The 17,454-nt window shown below is 27.6% G+C and overlaps 1 protein-coding gene across 1 annotated transcript in view; it reads right to left on the bottom strand.

The window, feature by feature from the left end:
• Nucleotides 1-2,644: 2,644 nt before the first annotated feature.
• Nucleotides 2,645-17,454, bottom strand: part of LOC107450625 (cyclin-dependent kinase-like 4) — a 35,136-nt gene continuing 20,326 nt past the window's right edge. Inside the window, exons 7-10 of the mRNA XM_016066459.4 lie at nucleotides 11,869-11,951; nucleotides 9,674-9,733; nucleotides 7,237-7,371; nucleotides 2,645-2,842 (exon numbers count right to left, since the gene is read on the bottom strand). Of these exons, the coding sequence (XP_015921945.3) occupies nucleotides 2,723-2,842; nucleotides 7,237-7,371; nucleotides 9,674-9,733; nucleotides 11,869-11,951 (398 nt within the window). The 3' untranslated portion in view covers nucleotides 2,645-2,722. The remainder of the gene's footprint in view (nucleotides 2,843-7,236; nucleotides 7,372-9,673; nucleotides 9,734-11,868; nucleotides 11,952-17,454) is intronic.

Here is a 17,454-nt window from a genome sequence, read left to right as displayed (position 1 = left end):
TAGTCATATCCACAGATCTTTTTTGCTTTCATATGTTTATCTACCATTTAATTTAAATATTAAAATAAATAGTAATAGAACTTTGTAATTCTACAGTCGCCAAATTTTCAATTTAAGGCTTATATACTAATATCTCAAAGCAAGGAATTTAGTGGATAAAGATACCAAGGGCATTTTGGAAAAGTATAAAATTTTTGGTTTGGTAAGCTTTATAAAGAGACCTTAAATTTTTTTCTCCTATGCCATTAAATGAGAACGTTTTTTCTACGAGAATATGTGTTCCATAAACAGGTACCTGTTGCTATATTTTCTAAAAGTAATATCATATTCTTTAAAAAGTTACTTACTACCTACTTCCACTAAGTTTTCAAATTTTTGAGATTTAATGAAAATTGAATTAAAAACAGTTTTCTATTCACATATTATGAAACACAAAATTAACAATTTTATATTCACTAATTATTAAAGTGAATATATTGTTATAAGCATTTACTATTTTCAGCAAATACAGTAACACATCTTGTAGGACAGAGCTTTGTTTAAAAATAATTCAATTAACAATTCAAAAAATTCTGAACTTTAATTGAAGGACAGCGCGCGAAATTGTTTGTGTAAAAAAATGTTTAGTCAAGTATTCACTTTGTTTTTGTTTCAAAATTTATAAAACTCAATTTTATTAATAAAGGCTTGGGGGACCTAGTTACAAATTTTAACTAAATATTAGTTGATAGAGGAGAGGCTGTTAATCAACGTTTATCAATAAATATATATTAAGTAACTAATGTTTTTTTGATTATTACTTTCAATAATTAATTATCATTTTTAGATTTTTTTAATTTTTATGAGAAATAATAAATGATTTTAAACTTTTTAGTTCTTATGTACTTGCTGTTGAAACAACTGTAATAGCTTATAATTTGATTTAGACTTTACTGTTTTTCATGCAAATTTTGTCTTGACATTTAAACATTTAATCTTGTCATTTTAGAATTATACTTCACTTTGTCATTCGCGTGTCCCTCAAAAAGTACAAAAATGAAATGAAATATAAAGATTATTATCTCTACCTATGTTACATTATGTAGCCTTTGAAGTATTCCAGTGTTTCTTTCTTCACATTTTTATACAAAATATTTTCAGAGAATCAAAAGTATCTCAAATATTGGTAAAATCACTAATATAGTTTAAATTATAGAGCTTACAAATAGGACCAGAGTGATATTTTACCTTTTGTTGATTCTAAAACCAACTGGGAAGTGTTTACATGCCCTTTTCTTAAAGAGCTTCATTCATTCATTTAGACCTTTACAGTAAATCGAAATTTAGTTTATATATTACTGAAGGCCATTAAACTATCAAAAAGTAGATGTGTAGTATGTTATTAAACTTCTTAGTCGTTTTTTATTCATTTTCAATCAATTTCTTTTGCAAGGGAAATAGGAAACATTGTCGCAATCACGGTATTTAAAATATAAATGAGAGCGAAATGAAATATTAATTTCATTGAAATTTAATAGCTCAAAAGAGGCAATAATCGAACCTAAAAAAGTCGGAATTGCTGACTATCTAAACAAAATATCGATTTTATCACTTCACGAACAACATATCAATGTAGCAGATATAAGTAAATAAACTTTTATATCCGTTTCTTTAAGTTTTTTAATTCAACTCAGAAGACAAGGGGGACTACTTATCTATGCGAAATTCTATTATGAGTTCATCTGCCTGTTATGTAGAACTTTTTTTGGGTGAAACTAATCTTTAATATTTTTTTAAAACCTCAGTCGTTAAATTGATAGATGTGCGGAGATGCAGACTTGTCAAATTATATTTTCTAGTGGTAGCGAAGTTTAAGCTAATTGTGGTTTAAAAAATTTTATTTTAAGAATTTAAAACCTTATATAGAATACAACTTTGTAGCAATTATCTCGTGGGGAGACTTTTAAAGAGTTAGCGAAATTATCCTTTATTCTACAAAATTTACTTTTTAATTTCTTAAAAATTGCGGAGCAGTTGGCATCTCTGGTAGTGTGACTATATCAAATTTCTTTACCACAATAATCAGCACTGGTTGGAATCGTATGTTAATCTAAAACCTATAAACATGAATATCCCGCGATTAACGCTAGAAAGACAAACTTTATTCTTGAAGTATATACCTATATTGCCCAAAAGCAGTCAAAATGACTGGATTGTAAAAGAATAAATGTGTAAAGAAATTTGTTTAAAATTAATTTTTGATATTTTTTTATATTATTTACAGTTATGTAACAAGTTATTAGTAAATATTAACAATAAAAAAATTATATGTTGTACAAAATTCTAAGAAATTGTGTCATTATATACATCATTGTTTTTCTAATTGAAATTAAAAGCAGTCAAAATGACTTCCTTAGGCAATCTAGTGTTAAATTAGAAGCTATAACTCTTAAAATTAGATATAATTATTCGGTCTTACATCTCAATCATGCACCACTAACTCCTTTTTTGCACCATGCACCACTAACTTCTTGCAATCAAATAAAAAATAACTATACATATAAATATTTCATTGCTATTTTAAAATAAATTGAAACATTTTCTTCTCTTGTTATTAATTAGCACACATTTAGGTTAATAGTAGGCGTAGTGAGACCACAATGGATTGTCATAAATATCATTTTATTGTACAGTATTAAAGTTTTCGTTTTGTACAGTTTTTTACAAAACGTTGATTCGGTTGTCATATGTTGGGTAAGGGATCGTATTTCTTCATAGATCGAGCATGGCTGGAACGCATCTCTGGTGAAGAACCTAAAGAGTTTGTTGAGAGTTGCGGTAACAACATTTGATACTGGCCACTCTGAAATAAGAACACATCGAATTAGCTGCAATAACTTTAAACACGTCAACCAAAATAACTGATTTATCGATTAATGTACTATCTTTTTAAAAATAAATTTTAAATTTAAGCCGGAATTAAAATATATTATATATACCAAGACTATATTTTAACTAAACCGAGCGGAAGAGCAAAAAGGAAATGGCGCAGCCTGTAAAATAAGAATGTTGACATAGAGCAAAACTTTATTTGTATACTTAAGGCGCTTAATTCGTATATGTCTATTGTTGTTGTTGTTGTATGCCATTAAGTCTAGGGGAGTGCGATTCTTCTTACTTTTCCAGTAGCGCCACCTATTGCCGAGAATTCGACTTCTACCACACATATACGTCATAGCCAGTTTTACTGGAGGACACCTTTACACACCATCCATCTGCAGACCGTAAGTTTGACCTAAACCAGAGGTGCAGGATAGATCTCCGATCCAGTACCCCCAGAGGTATTGATTTGTTATGGGAACTTGGAGAAATTTGCGACCCTGACAGATATAGCGTACACCAGTCACCATTTTGTACACTGGGAGTCTTCGGCCGGAGGTGATCGAAGTTCCGACCTCTTGACCTGGGTCCAACTCCCAAACAGTATTTCAACTCTATGATCCCGGCCCTCGTATGTTGAGGCTATATGAATCTGAATAGTTCCTGAATTTTTACAATAAAAGAGAGGGAGAAAAAACGTGTAATAAGACGAAAAAAGTTGCGGTAACAGAGATGTTTTGGTGACGCATTGAGAAAGCACGTAGCACATTAAACTAACGTTCAAGAGGTGCTAGGTTCAAATCTCGTGTCGGCTACAATTCTTATTCTCGTAGCTTTCCTACTTTTGGCTTAGTTCCATAAATTCTCTGACTTAATTCGGGGAACGGGAAATGCACGGTAAAGGTGTCTAGTAAATATAAATCCATAATGAATTAATGAACTCCATAATTTTGGCAGAAAATTATGGTCCAAATTCTCTCTAAAAAGGTACATCACGAGGTAAATTCTCATTGAAATAAAAATTGAGGTTATTCGGGAAGGAACTACCAGTCTTTCTTCTTTTTTCTAATTAACAATGCATTGAATCTTGAAATCAAACAATGCCATTCACCGGCAACATTGTTTTAAAAGTTATTTAATTTGTTTTTAATCAGTTTCATCAGAAATAATCAGAAGGTAACAAAATATTTATCTAAATACATTTGAAAATTTCATTTTCATAATAAACAGATAATTGTTACAAACATTATGGCAAAGAATTTAAAAAATTTGATTGACCATTGCTCAATATAGATATTTCTGTTTTACCTTATCATTAGCATTTATGAGAAAATATAATTCGAAATGCATTTGAAAAATTTGAGGCGAGACGCTCCTTACTAGAATAAAACAAGCAATATATAGTTAAATGTGTCGACCATCGGTTTCGAACCGGCAACCTTTTGAACAAGAGATATATTTGCTTTGTGTTTTTTTCTTTCAGATATTGTAGAAAAGTAAAATTAGCAATCTACTTAGTTTTGCTAACAAAGGGATGTGCTTGTAAAATATGCTATTATTTACGAAATTCGTTGATTGATAGCGAATTAAACTAAAAGAAAAGTCAAGACAAAATGGTAATCACAATTCGCACTGTTTACATGAAGCCATCTTTACTAGAAAGCTTTGGTAAAGAGCTATAACGAGAAACAATTTAAACTCTAGAGAACCTTCCAAAACTTTATTTCTTATTTAAATATTATAGATTCAGAATTCTTCATTATAATGCATTCTTCATCAATCTGTACGAAATTCTTAAGAATTTTATCAGGTAAAAAATTTTTCTTATGAAATCTATCTTTGTGTTTGAAATTTAGGCTTGTAAAATGAAAACACGTATCACAATATAGAATTGTTTAAGAAATTTTTGTAAAAATAAAAGTAGATCTATTGTCATTTAGGAAACCAAATATATCTAATTTATGCTTATTTTATATCATAAATGTATTTAATATATTTTATATTTATGAATATCAGAGATATAAGAATTTTTCATTAAGATTTTAATTTGATAATATATAATTTTCTTTATAACACTATTTATAAATTTACTATAATTTAATAATTATGAAATGAGTGGCGGAGATTTTAATTTATTAAACAAGATCTTAGTTTTAAACATTTTATTTATTTAAAGAGAGATTATTGTAATATTTCACTATGGGAAACTCAAAATTAATAATTTCTCCCTAGTTTTGTCAAAAGCAAAAAAAAAATAATACTACCGGAAATTTTTATTAGTTGCTGTTGTTTTGATTACCTTAATCAAATTCAGAATATCTATTCTTTTCTTTTTTTTCAATTTAAAGTTCCAATTATTTTATGCTATTATGATTACATTACAATATTCTTGACCACCAGGATTACAGGATGAATCTTTGATTACCAAGACAATATTATTACAATCTTTCCAAAATAAATACTTTTTTTTACATTTGACAAAAACGAAGCTATGAATTCCCTTTAAAATCTTTATGCTTTCCCAAAATATTCCAATAAAATAGCTACTGACAACAAATGAAAAGATATTCATTCTTCTTCCATATGAAATGAAAAAAAGCTTTATTCTCATTTATTAGTTAAATTTAAAAAAAAAAAAAAAAAAAATCATAGCAAATGCATTTTCGATTTTAGTGATCTCAAAAATTTTTTAATTCTGTCAAATTTAATTATTTATTGATGATTTTATGAAAGTTGATTATTAACTTGTTAAATTATGGAATATTCACAATAGCTTCGTAGCAGTAGTGGTACTTTATTTACGGCGCATTAGAGCTGCACAATGTGATGTTTGGGAAACATCCCTGAGGATGATCTAAAGACATGCCATCAATTTTGATCCTCTGCAGAAGGAATAAATTTAACATAAAATATATTTTGATCCTCTCCGCTTTGGTAGCCTGACGTCTTGCGCGCGAAGTCGAGCGCTTAACGGTAGAACAATTTAATGAGGATCGATACCGGTTCCTAAGCAGGCTGATCAAAGTGGTAACAGACTGTGATGCTAGACTTAGATGTTCTATTAGTAACCGTGTTTTTACGGACTACATTAATGTGTGATTTACAGACAACTTTGTATAAAGCCTTAATTGAGACTTTTATTCAACTGAATCCATTTTCAGTCACTATACAAGAGCTACGAAAAATAAATATAAGTCAATATAAGCATTTTAGGATAAGAATACAAAGTTCTTATCCATATTTAAATAGAGTTACGACACGCAAAATTGTCCATATTAGGGTTGCGAAGGAACGGGATCACAAAAACACACATACACACATATATACAAAAAAGTGGGCATCTTATGTTTTTGATTTCATAAACAAAAATCTTCGTTGTAATGAGGACAAAAATGATTTATCCAATAGGGAAAGAGGAACAAGCTTGAACACGATAATCAAATAAAAGAGGATGATCTTATTGTTTTACAAAATATATATTTAACACTTATTTTGTGTACAAAGTATAAATTAATTAGTTAAAATTAGTTGTACGATTAAGAAAAACGAATATATATGTATATATTGATAATTGTGAGATTCCGCCGAATAAAGATACTTTTTGAATGAAGTAATATTAACTCTACAAAAAGACTTTTTCGTTTCTATTCTGTAAATTTTGTCTCTCAGCCAATCACAAAATGTTACTCGTATATAATTCGATGTCCTAACATTCGATAAAAAAATTGTTACATATTCTTAATTTTATTTAAATAGAAGCGTGTATTGCTTAAGCAGTGAATATTTCGTGAAATAACACTGATGTCAAAAGAATTCATAAAAAACTGCTGTTAATGTTATGGTTCCCATCTTTTAAGGAGAAACCCTTTGATAAAAAATACTCCACAAATCTTAAATTCCAAAAATTTGCGAGTAATCAACTGCTTTTATTTTTGAAATATTCGTTGATTTTCCGATTCAATACCGTAGTTATTCAAAAACTCAATGTTGACCCTTAATTTCAACTCCACACTCTGTTACTGTTTTTATTCGACATTTTAATAATTGCTCAGAATACATTGATTAAAGCAAAAAGTGTTGCCTTATTTCTATGATTTAAATAAACTTAATAAATGAATTTATTTTATTCGTATCACTGATAATTATTCGCATAGCAAATCAGCCTATCTGAGATTAAAATCACTTTTTCTATCCGTGATTAATACGTCGAGCAAACTGATAAATCATATTTAGTTTTAACGAAGGAACATTTAGTTTCTACTAATTTATTTGATTTCAGCCATTGATTTAAATTTACTTATAAAACTAATAATTTATTTTAATCAACTCTAATATTTAATATCCAACATTTTTATGTAAAATTAGATAAAAACTTACCTTTAGCTTATCTCTTCGATATTTTGAAGACATTGATTCATTCTCAAAATCAGATTTATTGAAACCATCAAAATACGAATGTCGAAAAAGTTGCTCGCAGTTGTATCTTTTTTCTGGATCTTTATCCAAACATTTCTGAAATGAAATATTCGATTACTTTTTTCTATCTAGGTAAGAAATAAATAAATATATTTTTTTTTAAAACATAAAATGGCTTAGAAAAAATACAGTTGAGAAGTTGTAAAAAGATCATAACTTAAAAAGAAAAACATTATTTGGAAAAAAATTAAAATGCTAATCATTTCTTATAAATTATAAATTTTCTCGTTAAGTATAAATAAAAACGAAGATTTCAAAATCTGCTGTTACTCAAGAAGTTACGAAAGCTTTTTAATTTCTTCCTTCTGAAGTTGCTTAATAACATCGATTATTAAAAATACAACAAATTATGTAATGAAAATAGCACTTCTCCTTCTTCATTTATTAGACAGCCCCTTGTGGGCCAAGGACTTCTTTACAACGTTTTCTTATTTTGCTAATTATTCACTCTCAGTGCTTTGAAATTCTCTTTAATGCAGTTAACCCACCTTAGATTGGGCGTGCCTCCCTTTCGGTCTCCAATTGGTTTAAAATTAAAGTTATAGATGTTAAGGAGGATTGGTCATTTGACAGGTAAGCCCAGCTGATTTGAATTGGTTTACTTTAATGTAGTGACAATATCTGCCTCTTTATATAGCATATATAATTGATATTGTATATGTGCCTCCATGAACCATTGATGTTCATGGTATCCAAACTCCTTTTCTAAACTCTGCTCTTAAAAAGCAGAGCTTAGAAATATAGTCGATTTTCATGTGATTTATACATTGCCCAGGTTTCTGAACCACTTGTGAGTACAGATCTAACCATGGTTTTTAATAACGTGATTTTTGCTTTCCTTATTAATAATTTTAATTGCAGAAAATTTCCTAATCCATTAAGACAACGATTAGCAGCAACAGCATGCTGCATCTATGGATAATTTTTCATCTTAGTTTTCGTTTTAAAAAGCAAACAAAGAAATGGGGGGGGGGAAGGCCGACACTCATTTTTAGAACATTTCTAAACTTGTTTCTAATAAAAATTAAAAAGTGGAATTGAAACTTCGTCAAAACCAGACAAAAAATTAAGGATTTTTTTTATTTTTTTTGCTACTTCAATTATAAGAAAATCATATTTTTATTAAGCTGAATTTTTACAATAATAATTGTCTGGTTGAGTTGAGTATATATATATATATATATATTCAAAATTTTGGTTTTTGTATTAACTATTTTGAAATTGAAACATATTCTTACAAGTACAATTTGTATGAAACTATAAATAACAAAATTGTACGTAAACATTAATGAAAAAGTTTTTAAAGATATAGAAATTTTGCAACATGTAAATTAATTTAATTTGGATGATGAAAATTAATCATGAAAATTTATAAAAAAAGTAAAAATAAATAAATAAAATATAAAACGCATCAAACAAACATTGGTTAATTTAGTTCTCGTAAGGAATCGATGTAACATATTTTATTTACTGTCCACTGTTTTGGAATATTTTGTTGCCCTAAAATTGTCTTAACATTATTTATTTCACGTAACAGCAGTAGTTTAAAATTGAAAACGAATATGAACACCCTCTATTTATGGAATTCTTTTGAAAATAATATATTTTGATTTTAATGGTTGTCTGAGATTTGAGGATTTCTCTAACTTTTGTGTGTATTCGTTATCTGTCAATGATAGGTTTTATGAATTTTTATCAATGGTAGGTTATTAAGCCGAGTAGCAGTAGAGGAAACGAAAGAAATAAAAATATGACCACCGAAGCCGACGTCTTCAGGGGGTACCGGCCCCGGTAGCCATAAAACAAAACCTTTTCTATTGAGGGGGAGGCAAATGCCTAAAGTAAAAACATTAAAGGAAAAACCATGTTTTTTCCTGGACTTCTATACAAAACCTTTGGGGTACTGAGGAAGTTACTTTAGGCATTTGCCTCCCCCTCAATAGAAAAGGTTTTGTTGATGGATTGGGTTCAAAATTACAAAGCTACGGAGTTGAACATTAGTAGTCTTAAACCCGAAATTGGGTGGGCTATTCAACGACAGTTATAAAATAAAATAAAATGATAGGTTATTAGGTTCATATTACGGGAGACAATAGAAAATTTCCTCCACTGTTTCCACAACACCGAAACACATATACAAAACTTTAACAAAATTATTCAAAGACAATTCTACAATATAAACTGTGCGCAGTGCAAAATTTGCAAGCTCCTAAAATGAATGTAGAGTTTTTTTCCTCGTTACTTTTACCTTAGAAGATAACATGATTTAACACATGAATCTATGATCATAGAAACTAAAAATTGAATTTATAGTTTTTTTTTTTTTTTTTAAAGTTACTTTTAAGAAATCCAATTCATCTGCTGTAATGTTGTGTGGAAGTCTGCTTTCAAGTGCTTCCTGAAAAAAAGAAAATTATGAAGTTAAGTGAACATTTGTGTTACATTGATTAATTGTGTCATATGATGCATAATGCACATTTTTGTGCTTTATTGGTTATTCATGATATAAGGAAAACTAAAAGTAGAAAATAAAAATAATAATTCCTTAAAGAAAAAAATATAGTTCAATGTCTCCGTTACAAAAAATCTGTAACTATCAAGACTAATTTTCAAAAGTGAAAGGAAATGGAATCAATGTGTGAAGTGTTAATTTTCTAAACATTTCGAACTTTATTTAAATTCAATCGAAATGGATAATCAAATGATTCACTATTATTTACATTTAGTGTGTGACAATCTGCATGAAAAGAACCTTAATAGCTAATAAAACGTTGGCGAAATTCATTTAAACCTTTGTGATTGAAAAGAGAGTATGTTGAAATTTTTGAGCATGTGCATTTTTGTTGTTCGTTTTTAAGTGAATACGTTGAACCACACAGTTTCTGAGAGTATATTTAATGGTCTTATCCTCCAAATAACCAAATTCGCATATCGTATATTCGCAAATTCGTATAGCATTAAACCAAATTCGCATATCTTTAATAACTCTTTAAATTTGAGTAAAATTTTTGACTCTGCAGTTTTTGAAGAACATTTTTCTATTTCATATAGCTCAATAATTTTTACCCGGTGAAATCTATTAAATTTGTGACTGCAGATGCTTAAATGTTTTAGAGAAGTAATTCTCATAACCTAAGGGAAAATAACGCTGATTTAGAATTATGGTAATGACATTTCCCAAATTTTAATCGGCAGGTATCAATCGAAAATTTTAATGAATATTGATTAAAAAATATGAAACATTCATTTTCCTTTATTTTTAAATTATGCTTATAGTAAAAACATAATTCCACCAATTTTCATAATAAAAAAAACTAACGAACCGTGATTGCTCAGCATGTTTTGTTTTTTGTCAAGATTCATGGAATGGGAACATTTTAGTTTTGAAAAGGAATAGTAATTTGTTTGTTTTTAGGTATTCTTCTCTTAAGCAAATTTGCACTGGCGATCTTCTTTTTAGTTGAAGTAAGTGGATAGTGGTTTTAAGTTAAAGTTCAGTAAATGTGAAAAAATTTGCTTTAAGCTTAGATGCAGCTGTTTTTGTATAGGAAAAAATAAAGATTATATCTCGCCGTTATTTGTTATCCGTAAGCTTCCAACTATCGAAATTTATAAACATTCATTTCCTCAAAATTCACACTCTTGATATTGCCATAAAAAAGGCTTTCAAAGAATGCCAACTGTTTGTAGATGAATGTACTTAGAAGCTTCTTCCTCTCCATGAACACCTATTAAAGTCTGTCACTTTTTACATTCATACACTGTAATCTCCGAATTGTAATAACTTAGTAAAATAAGCGTTGTATAATTAATTAAACAAGACTAAAATAAGATATTCCAAAAAGAAATATTTTTTTCTCCAAAAAATGTCACTTAATATGCTTTTTTGAAGATCTGTCGCTAAGAAAAATAAAAAAAGCTACAGTTTAAGAGCCTTAAACTCGAAGCAAAGCGATGATTTTAAACTTTATAATATGTGAAGAATTCTCTGTGCGTGCTTTAGAACTAACAAATAACTTAAATATTTCAAAAGTTATTAAATTTTTTTTAAAAATCGCTAATTAGGCGACATCGCTGCCATATTCTCAGTTTATGCAAATTTTTATAAGCCCAGATAATTCAGCATTGGAGGAAATTTTTAAATATTAAAAAATTAGACAACAAACCCTTTTCATTTTCATAAAAATGTGGCTTTCATTCATATTGACGTTTTGTGCAATTTTCAGAATAAGCATAGACAGCGCTGGCTTTAGATAGGCTAAACAGACTAACAGAACTGTTGCCAACTGACAGTAGTTATGAAAATAGCATATTAATAGCCAAAAAGTATTTTATGAGACGACGGAGCCTTTAAAAATACAGCCTTAAAATTTTCTTCCACTAAAATATGGAATTTCAATAATTCGCTTAAAAGAAATTATAGATGGACTGGGAAATATTAATGTTTAATAATTACTCCAATTTATAAAGCATGATTAATTACTAATAGCTACTTTTTTATGATGATAATAGCGTAAAATTAATTCAACTTACTCTAACGTCCACATCAGGTATTGAAACACCATTAAAAAAATCATTTTTCTTGAATATCTGCAAATGTCTTTGGGTAAGCTCACCTGAAAAAAATAATTATTTTCTAGGTTAATCTGATATTTATTCAAAGTAACTGAAACAATAAAATCTATACTATTTCCATACAACTTGCAAGCAGCAAAATAAATTAAATTAAAATAAAAATAAATTGAATCTATGAATGATTTTAATCGTGTTTTTTAAGGCTTGTTATAATATTTTGTCAAGTTTTTAATGTGATTTATTTGGTTTTTATCATTTAATGGAACTTTTTCTAAATAGAAGAAACTAATGATGAAGCTTTTAATTATTTCTCTTCTAGTAAATTAGTGCTAGATATTAAACTGAATTTTTATGAATTTAAAATTATGCTTAATTTCGGTAATAGATTCAGAATTTAAATAACAGTATGCAGTCTTCGTTATATGCATAATAAAACTTTGATTTTTTTTTTGTGTAAATATTTACAAAATAAACAGAAATAGCATTGTCTTTAGAACCGTAATAAGTAAGTTGGAAAAATAATAAAATTACATATAATTAAATTGAATATTGTGGGCCTTCTCTACGAAAACCCTAATATATTGCATTGTTTAAACTGTGAACTAAATTACATCACTTATTATAATGAATTGCGCTAAATAAAACATACATATGTTCAAATTACTTTATTAAAATATACTACCTACTACGAATTAATTTGGCATATAAAATTACTATTATGTCGTATATTACATAATTTATTTATAAAGCAATCATACAATACAGTGCATAATAAATGTTACAAAAACACTTCTTGTAAAATAACGACTCATAAATATTACTGTTAATAGATTTCTGAATTAAAAAGAAATATTTGCAGAATGTTTAATAAATATTTATAAATAATATTTATATTTTTAATATTAAATAAAACCATGCATAAAGCTTGATGGTTGCACATTCACATATAATTGTCATATTTACATATAATATTTATTACAGTTTTAATAAAATATTTATTGAAGTTTTAATAAAAATTAGCTAGATAAGTTTCTAGATTTTAAAATAAATTCAAAACGGCTTGTTAAATTTGATGATTACTAAATTGTTTAAAAAGCATAATAATGTATTTTTATGTAACAGTTCTACACACAATATATTCTCATGTTATAGTTCGGTATATAACATATTCATATGTAACTGTACTATACATATTATATTCATAAGAGACAGTATTATAGATATTATATTTATATATAAAAGTCTCCTATATAATGTTGCAAGGGTTTCTATATATTAAAATTATGAATCTGAAAATTACCACTGCTTTTAAATTCAAACACTTAAAAAAAATATTGAAGTTTTACATAAATCTTTAAATAATTCTTGATTTAAACTAACTAATAGTACACATAAAATTTGGCAATTCAAAAATTTATGTTTAAAAATGAACATTACTAATATCCCAAAAAGTAACGAATATTTGGCGCAAATGTTTTTGTTTTGGAAATGAAACTTATTTAATATTAAAAGACAAACAGTGTATCTAAAATATTTAATAGCACGAATCAGGAAGTAGAATTGTATAACGAATAAAAATGACATTTATTACTGTATTCAAACATCGTTTCAAAAAATAGTGTTGTGCTTGAAGAAAATAGCTAAGTTGATTATCTTTTCTTATGAAAATAACGAAATATCGTATAATTAGGGTTCATTGATCTGTTCTCGTAAGCAGAAAACCAAAACAATGAAAATTGATTTATATTATTCTGTTTAAACGACCTACTTTTAATGCAGGTGAATGCTCGCCTTCTGTTGGTTTCTGATGAATTTTATTAACATAAATCACGCTATGACCACAAATGAGAGAAGAAAAAAAAATCAATGTATATGTCAGCTGCTTTTTATAAAAACAAACTATCATTCATAATGCGACAGTGAGGCGTAAACGATGCAAATTCAAATTTTTTTTCGTAAATAATTAAGGCGTAATTAACGAAAGTTCCTTATAGTAGTTAAGAAAAAATAATCTACAATTATTCTTTGATTTTACCCGAGAAAGTATAATAAATATTAATGTCAATGATTTATTTATTTATTTATTTTTTTGTGAGTTGCTTTTCTGCAAACGAAGAGAAAAATGGTGGTAAAATTACCGCACTGTAAAATGACAGTCCTGGTAAAAAAAAAAAAAAACAATTCTGGTCGATAAATCCAAAATAAATGGTGTATAAATAATTAAATAGTAATTTTTCCGTTCATATGGAAACGGTTTGTGAGAAATTCTGGTTTTCAAAATTATAGTTCTTATTATCACACACTTTGTAAAAAAAAATACAAAACTGAAAAGAAAATTTAACAGAATTAATGGTTTTTATGCCATGCTCTAAAGTAAAGGCATCATGACAAAATTACCTAATTTACCACCTACTTTAAAACCATATTTTATTGTTAATTTTACTAAAATCGCTACCAAAGCGATTCGGTAAAGATTACAGGACTTTTTGGTGCTGCCATAGAGCCCGAAACATGGTGAATTTTACCATATTCTTGTAGTTTTGACCATACTTTTTTCCTCTGGGTATACAATGTGTTTCATAATCTTTCTTCAATATTATAAATTTTTTAAAGTACTTGGCAAAAAGGAAATTAAAGAAAAAGTACTAATGTTAGTGTCTCAAGTTAATGTTTACGCAAGGAAAAACCAGACAAATAATTACTATTGAGGGAGATGTAATAATAATAAAATTAAGAAAAACATCGAAACTAGTTTGTTGAAAAAATGTAAAGGTATTTCTAAAAATGATTTTTATCTCTAAAATACTAGTTATCGAATTTCAATGTGTGTTTTCTTTCGATACTCCGCTGTAAGTTAAGAAAAAACCATTAAGGTATAGTTTTTAATTATCTGCGACTGCATATAGTTTCATTTTATTTAGTTTTCAAACTACATAAATACGCTTTCAAAACAATATACAAACTTTAAAAAGTTAAACTCATCGGTAAGAAATTTAATTCATGCATCTTTTACGATATACATCTTAGAATTATAAAAAAGGGTTTAAGTTTCGTAGCATCATTGGAATCCTAGACTTGGCAATTTATTTCAATAAATAAGGCGAACATTTGTACTTGAAAAAGAAACTACTATATGACTTTGCAAGAACACAGGATTTGATTGGACCACTGAAACTGGCGCTTCTTGCTGACGTGCCCGTAACAAATCAAATGCAAGATAAGGAAATTTTTTTTAAACTTTTGTTTTGCTGTAGAAGAAAATCGTCTGCAAGAAATTTATTCTTCTTCCACGAGTTTCTTTAAATGCGAGCAGAAAGACGTATATTTATTACGATTTTTAGATGCCATTTTTATCAATTTTTATTAGCAAGCTGATAGTTTTTATTCAATAAGAGTTATTTTCATCGTTTTTCCCTATTTTAAGAAAGCTAGCAAAATGCTGTGCAATGTCGTTTCAAGAGTTGACGATGTTGATATATGTTCGTGAAAAGAATTTAGTATCCACTTAGATGTAAACAGGTTCCCTCCCTAAGGATAATGGTTTTTTCTTAACTTGCAATAGAATATAGTTCCTTTTTAAGAAAAGTTTCCAGACATGTATATTGTTGGTGGTAAATGCAGAAACACTCTGTAAGTAGGGCTTAAAGTATAACGATTTTTGTTCATCTACTGGTTGTATTGAAATGCATCGGAGGTTAAAACACAAAGGTTTTTAAATTAATGCTTGATTCTGAAAGTGTAAAGGAAAATAAATTAATTTTAATAAGTAGTTCAAAAAGTGATGGCTGAAAATTATAATTTCTTTTATAAAGATTTGCTTGCCGCTGTTTCCCAAAAAACTGGAAATAAATATAAGAAATACGTATGAAAAATGTTATAGAAAATCGAAAAATACTTTAATACTCAACTTTCCTGCATAAATTCGTTATATTTATTGAAAATTATGTAATTGTATTGATATTTTTGAATTGTTTTATTTGTTTTTTTACTTCAGATTAACTATTTCTACTTTTTCATGCGTGCTAAAAACCTGTCGCTGAAGAAATTCAAAACATTTGGAACTGAAATTAGAAATTGTATGCTATTAAAAGTGATTTATTTACCTTTATTTTCTTCCGTTAGAAAAAAAAAAGTACAGCAAAACAACAAAAATAATTTTTTCAAGAGAAAAAAAAAGTAATTGAAATAAGAAATTCCACTACCTTTTCCACTAGTTTCGCTTATGTTGAACCCAAAATGAATTTAGAAGAATAAATATTGACTGATCTTAAATTTTTTTTTATACCAGAACCCTTTTTTTTCGCGAAATTTTCGAAACAGAGATTTATTGGAGATCGAGGATGTTTACCTAAGAGTACAATCATTAATTGCACTCTTTCTCTTCTTAAAGTTAAATTATTATGAAATAAAATAGTTAAAAATATATAGCTACTATTTAAAAGCAAAATAGTATAATTACCTCTGATTATAGCTGGTATTTAAAAAAATGAGTGATAATTATAAAGCAACAAAGGTCGAATCAAACCATTTGTTTCTCTAATACTATATCACAAACTGAATCCTAATGAGTTTTGCAATCAAGGTGTTGCTTTCTAAAACTTTTTTTGTTTTTGTATTTATATAAATTGAGATTCGTATTCACGTGATTTACGAGTTAAAGGTCGTGGATCATATTCATGATGTTTATGAATTACCCATACGAATAAAGCATTACACTTCCTATTTAAATGATTTACAAATTAGAAACTAAGATTGAAATAAGAAAAAAAAATTAAGATATTAAAGTCACAAACAAACTTATGAGTTTGTTGTTTGGGGGTACAAGAGTAGTTGTAGTACTTTTTTTATGTCTAGAGCTGCAACTTTCAATGAAAATTACAAGATAACTTCAAAATAACTAATAGAATAATTATTAAAATTATTAATAATTAATAATTAAATTCATAATTATTAATAATTAATAATTAAAAGAATTTGTATGAATAATAGTGCCGTTGCAAATGAACTCTAATAGCCAGATCAATTATAGAGAATATATTTAGGATGTACCCAAATTCCCCTTTTAGTTTTTCACATGCATAAAACACTGTGACCAAATAAATTTTCATAATTTTTAAAAACAAGTTAAAATTATTGTAGTTGAGGAATTTGTTCCCAAAGATTGTGTGTGATTCGAAAATAAATTTTTTAAAATTGAAAACTGTTCGAATCAATCGGAAATGCAGTTTGCGCATTGCTGTGCTATGTAAGTATTTAAGAACTTGTAAAGAACCGTTTTGAAAATATTTTCAAGGAATCATTGGATGTAAAAGTTTCACCTTTCGAAAAAGTGTGGCTTATAATTTGATCGCACCATCTCTACAATTGAATCATTTATATGGTGCAATTAAATTCGAGATGGTTTACTAGACATTATAATTTGGTTAAAATTAACACTCTCATAAAGTTTACCGAAATTGCACGATAGTATGCTGTCCAAAGAAATACAAAATTTTAAATAGTATTCATTTAGGCAACTTAAAACCAAAAAATTATGTTAACAAC

The sequence above is a fragment of the Parasteatoda tepidariorum genome, chromosome 7 (assembly GCF_982258835.1).
Source record: "Parasteatoda tepidariorum strain Cologne lab strain chromosome 7, Ptep-v5.0, whole genome shotgun sequence".
Taxonomy (NCBI): Eukaryota; Metazoa; Arthropoda; class Arachnida; order Araneae; family Theridiidae; genus Parasteatoda; species Parasteatoda tepidariorum.
The sequence above is the reverse complement of the archived record's forward strand: the minus strand, read 5'-3'. Positions and strand labels throughout refer to the sequence as shown.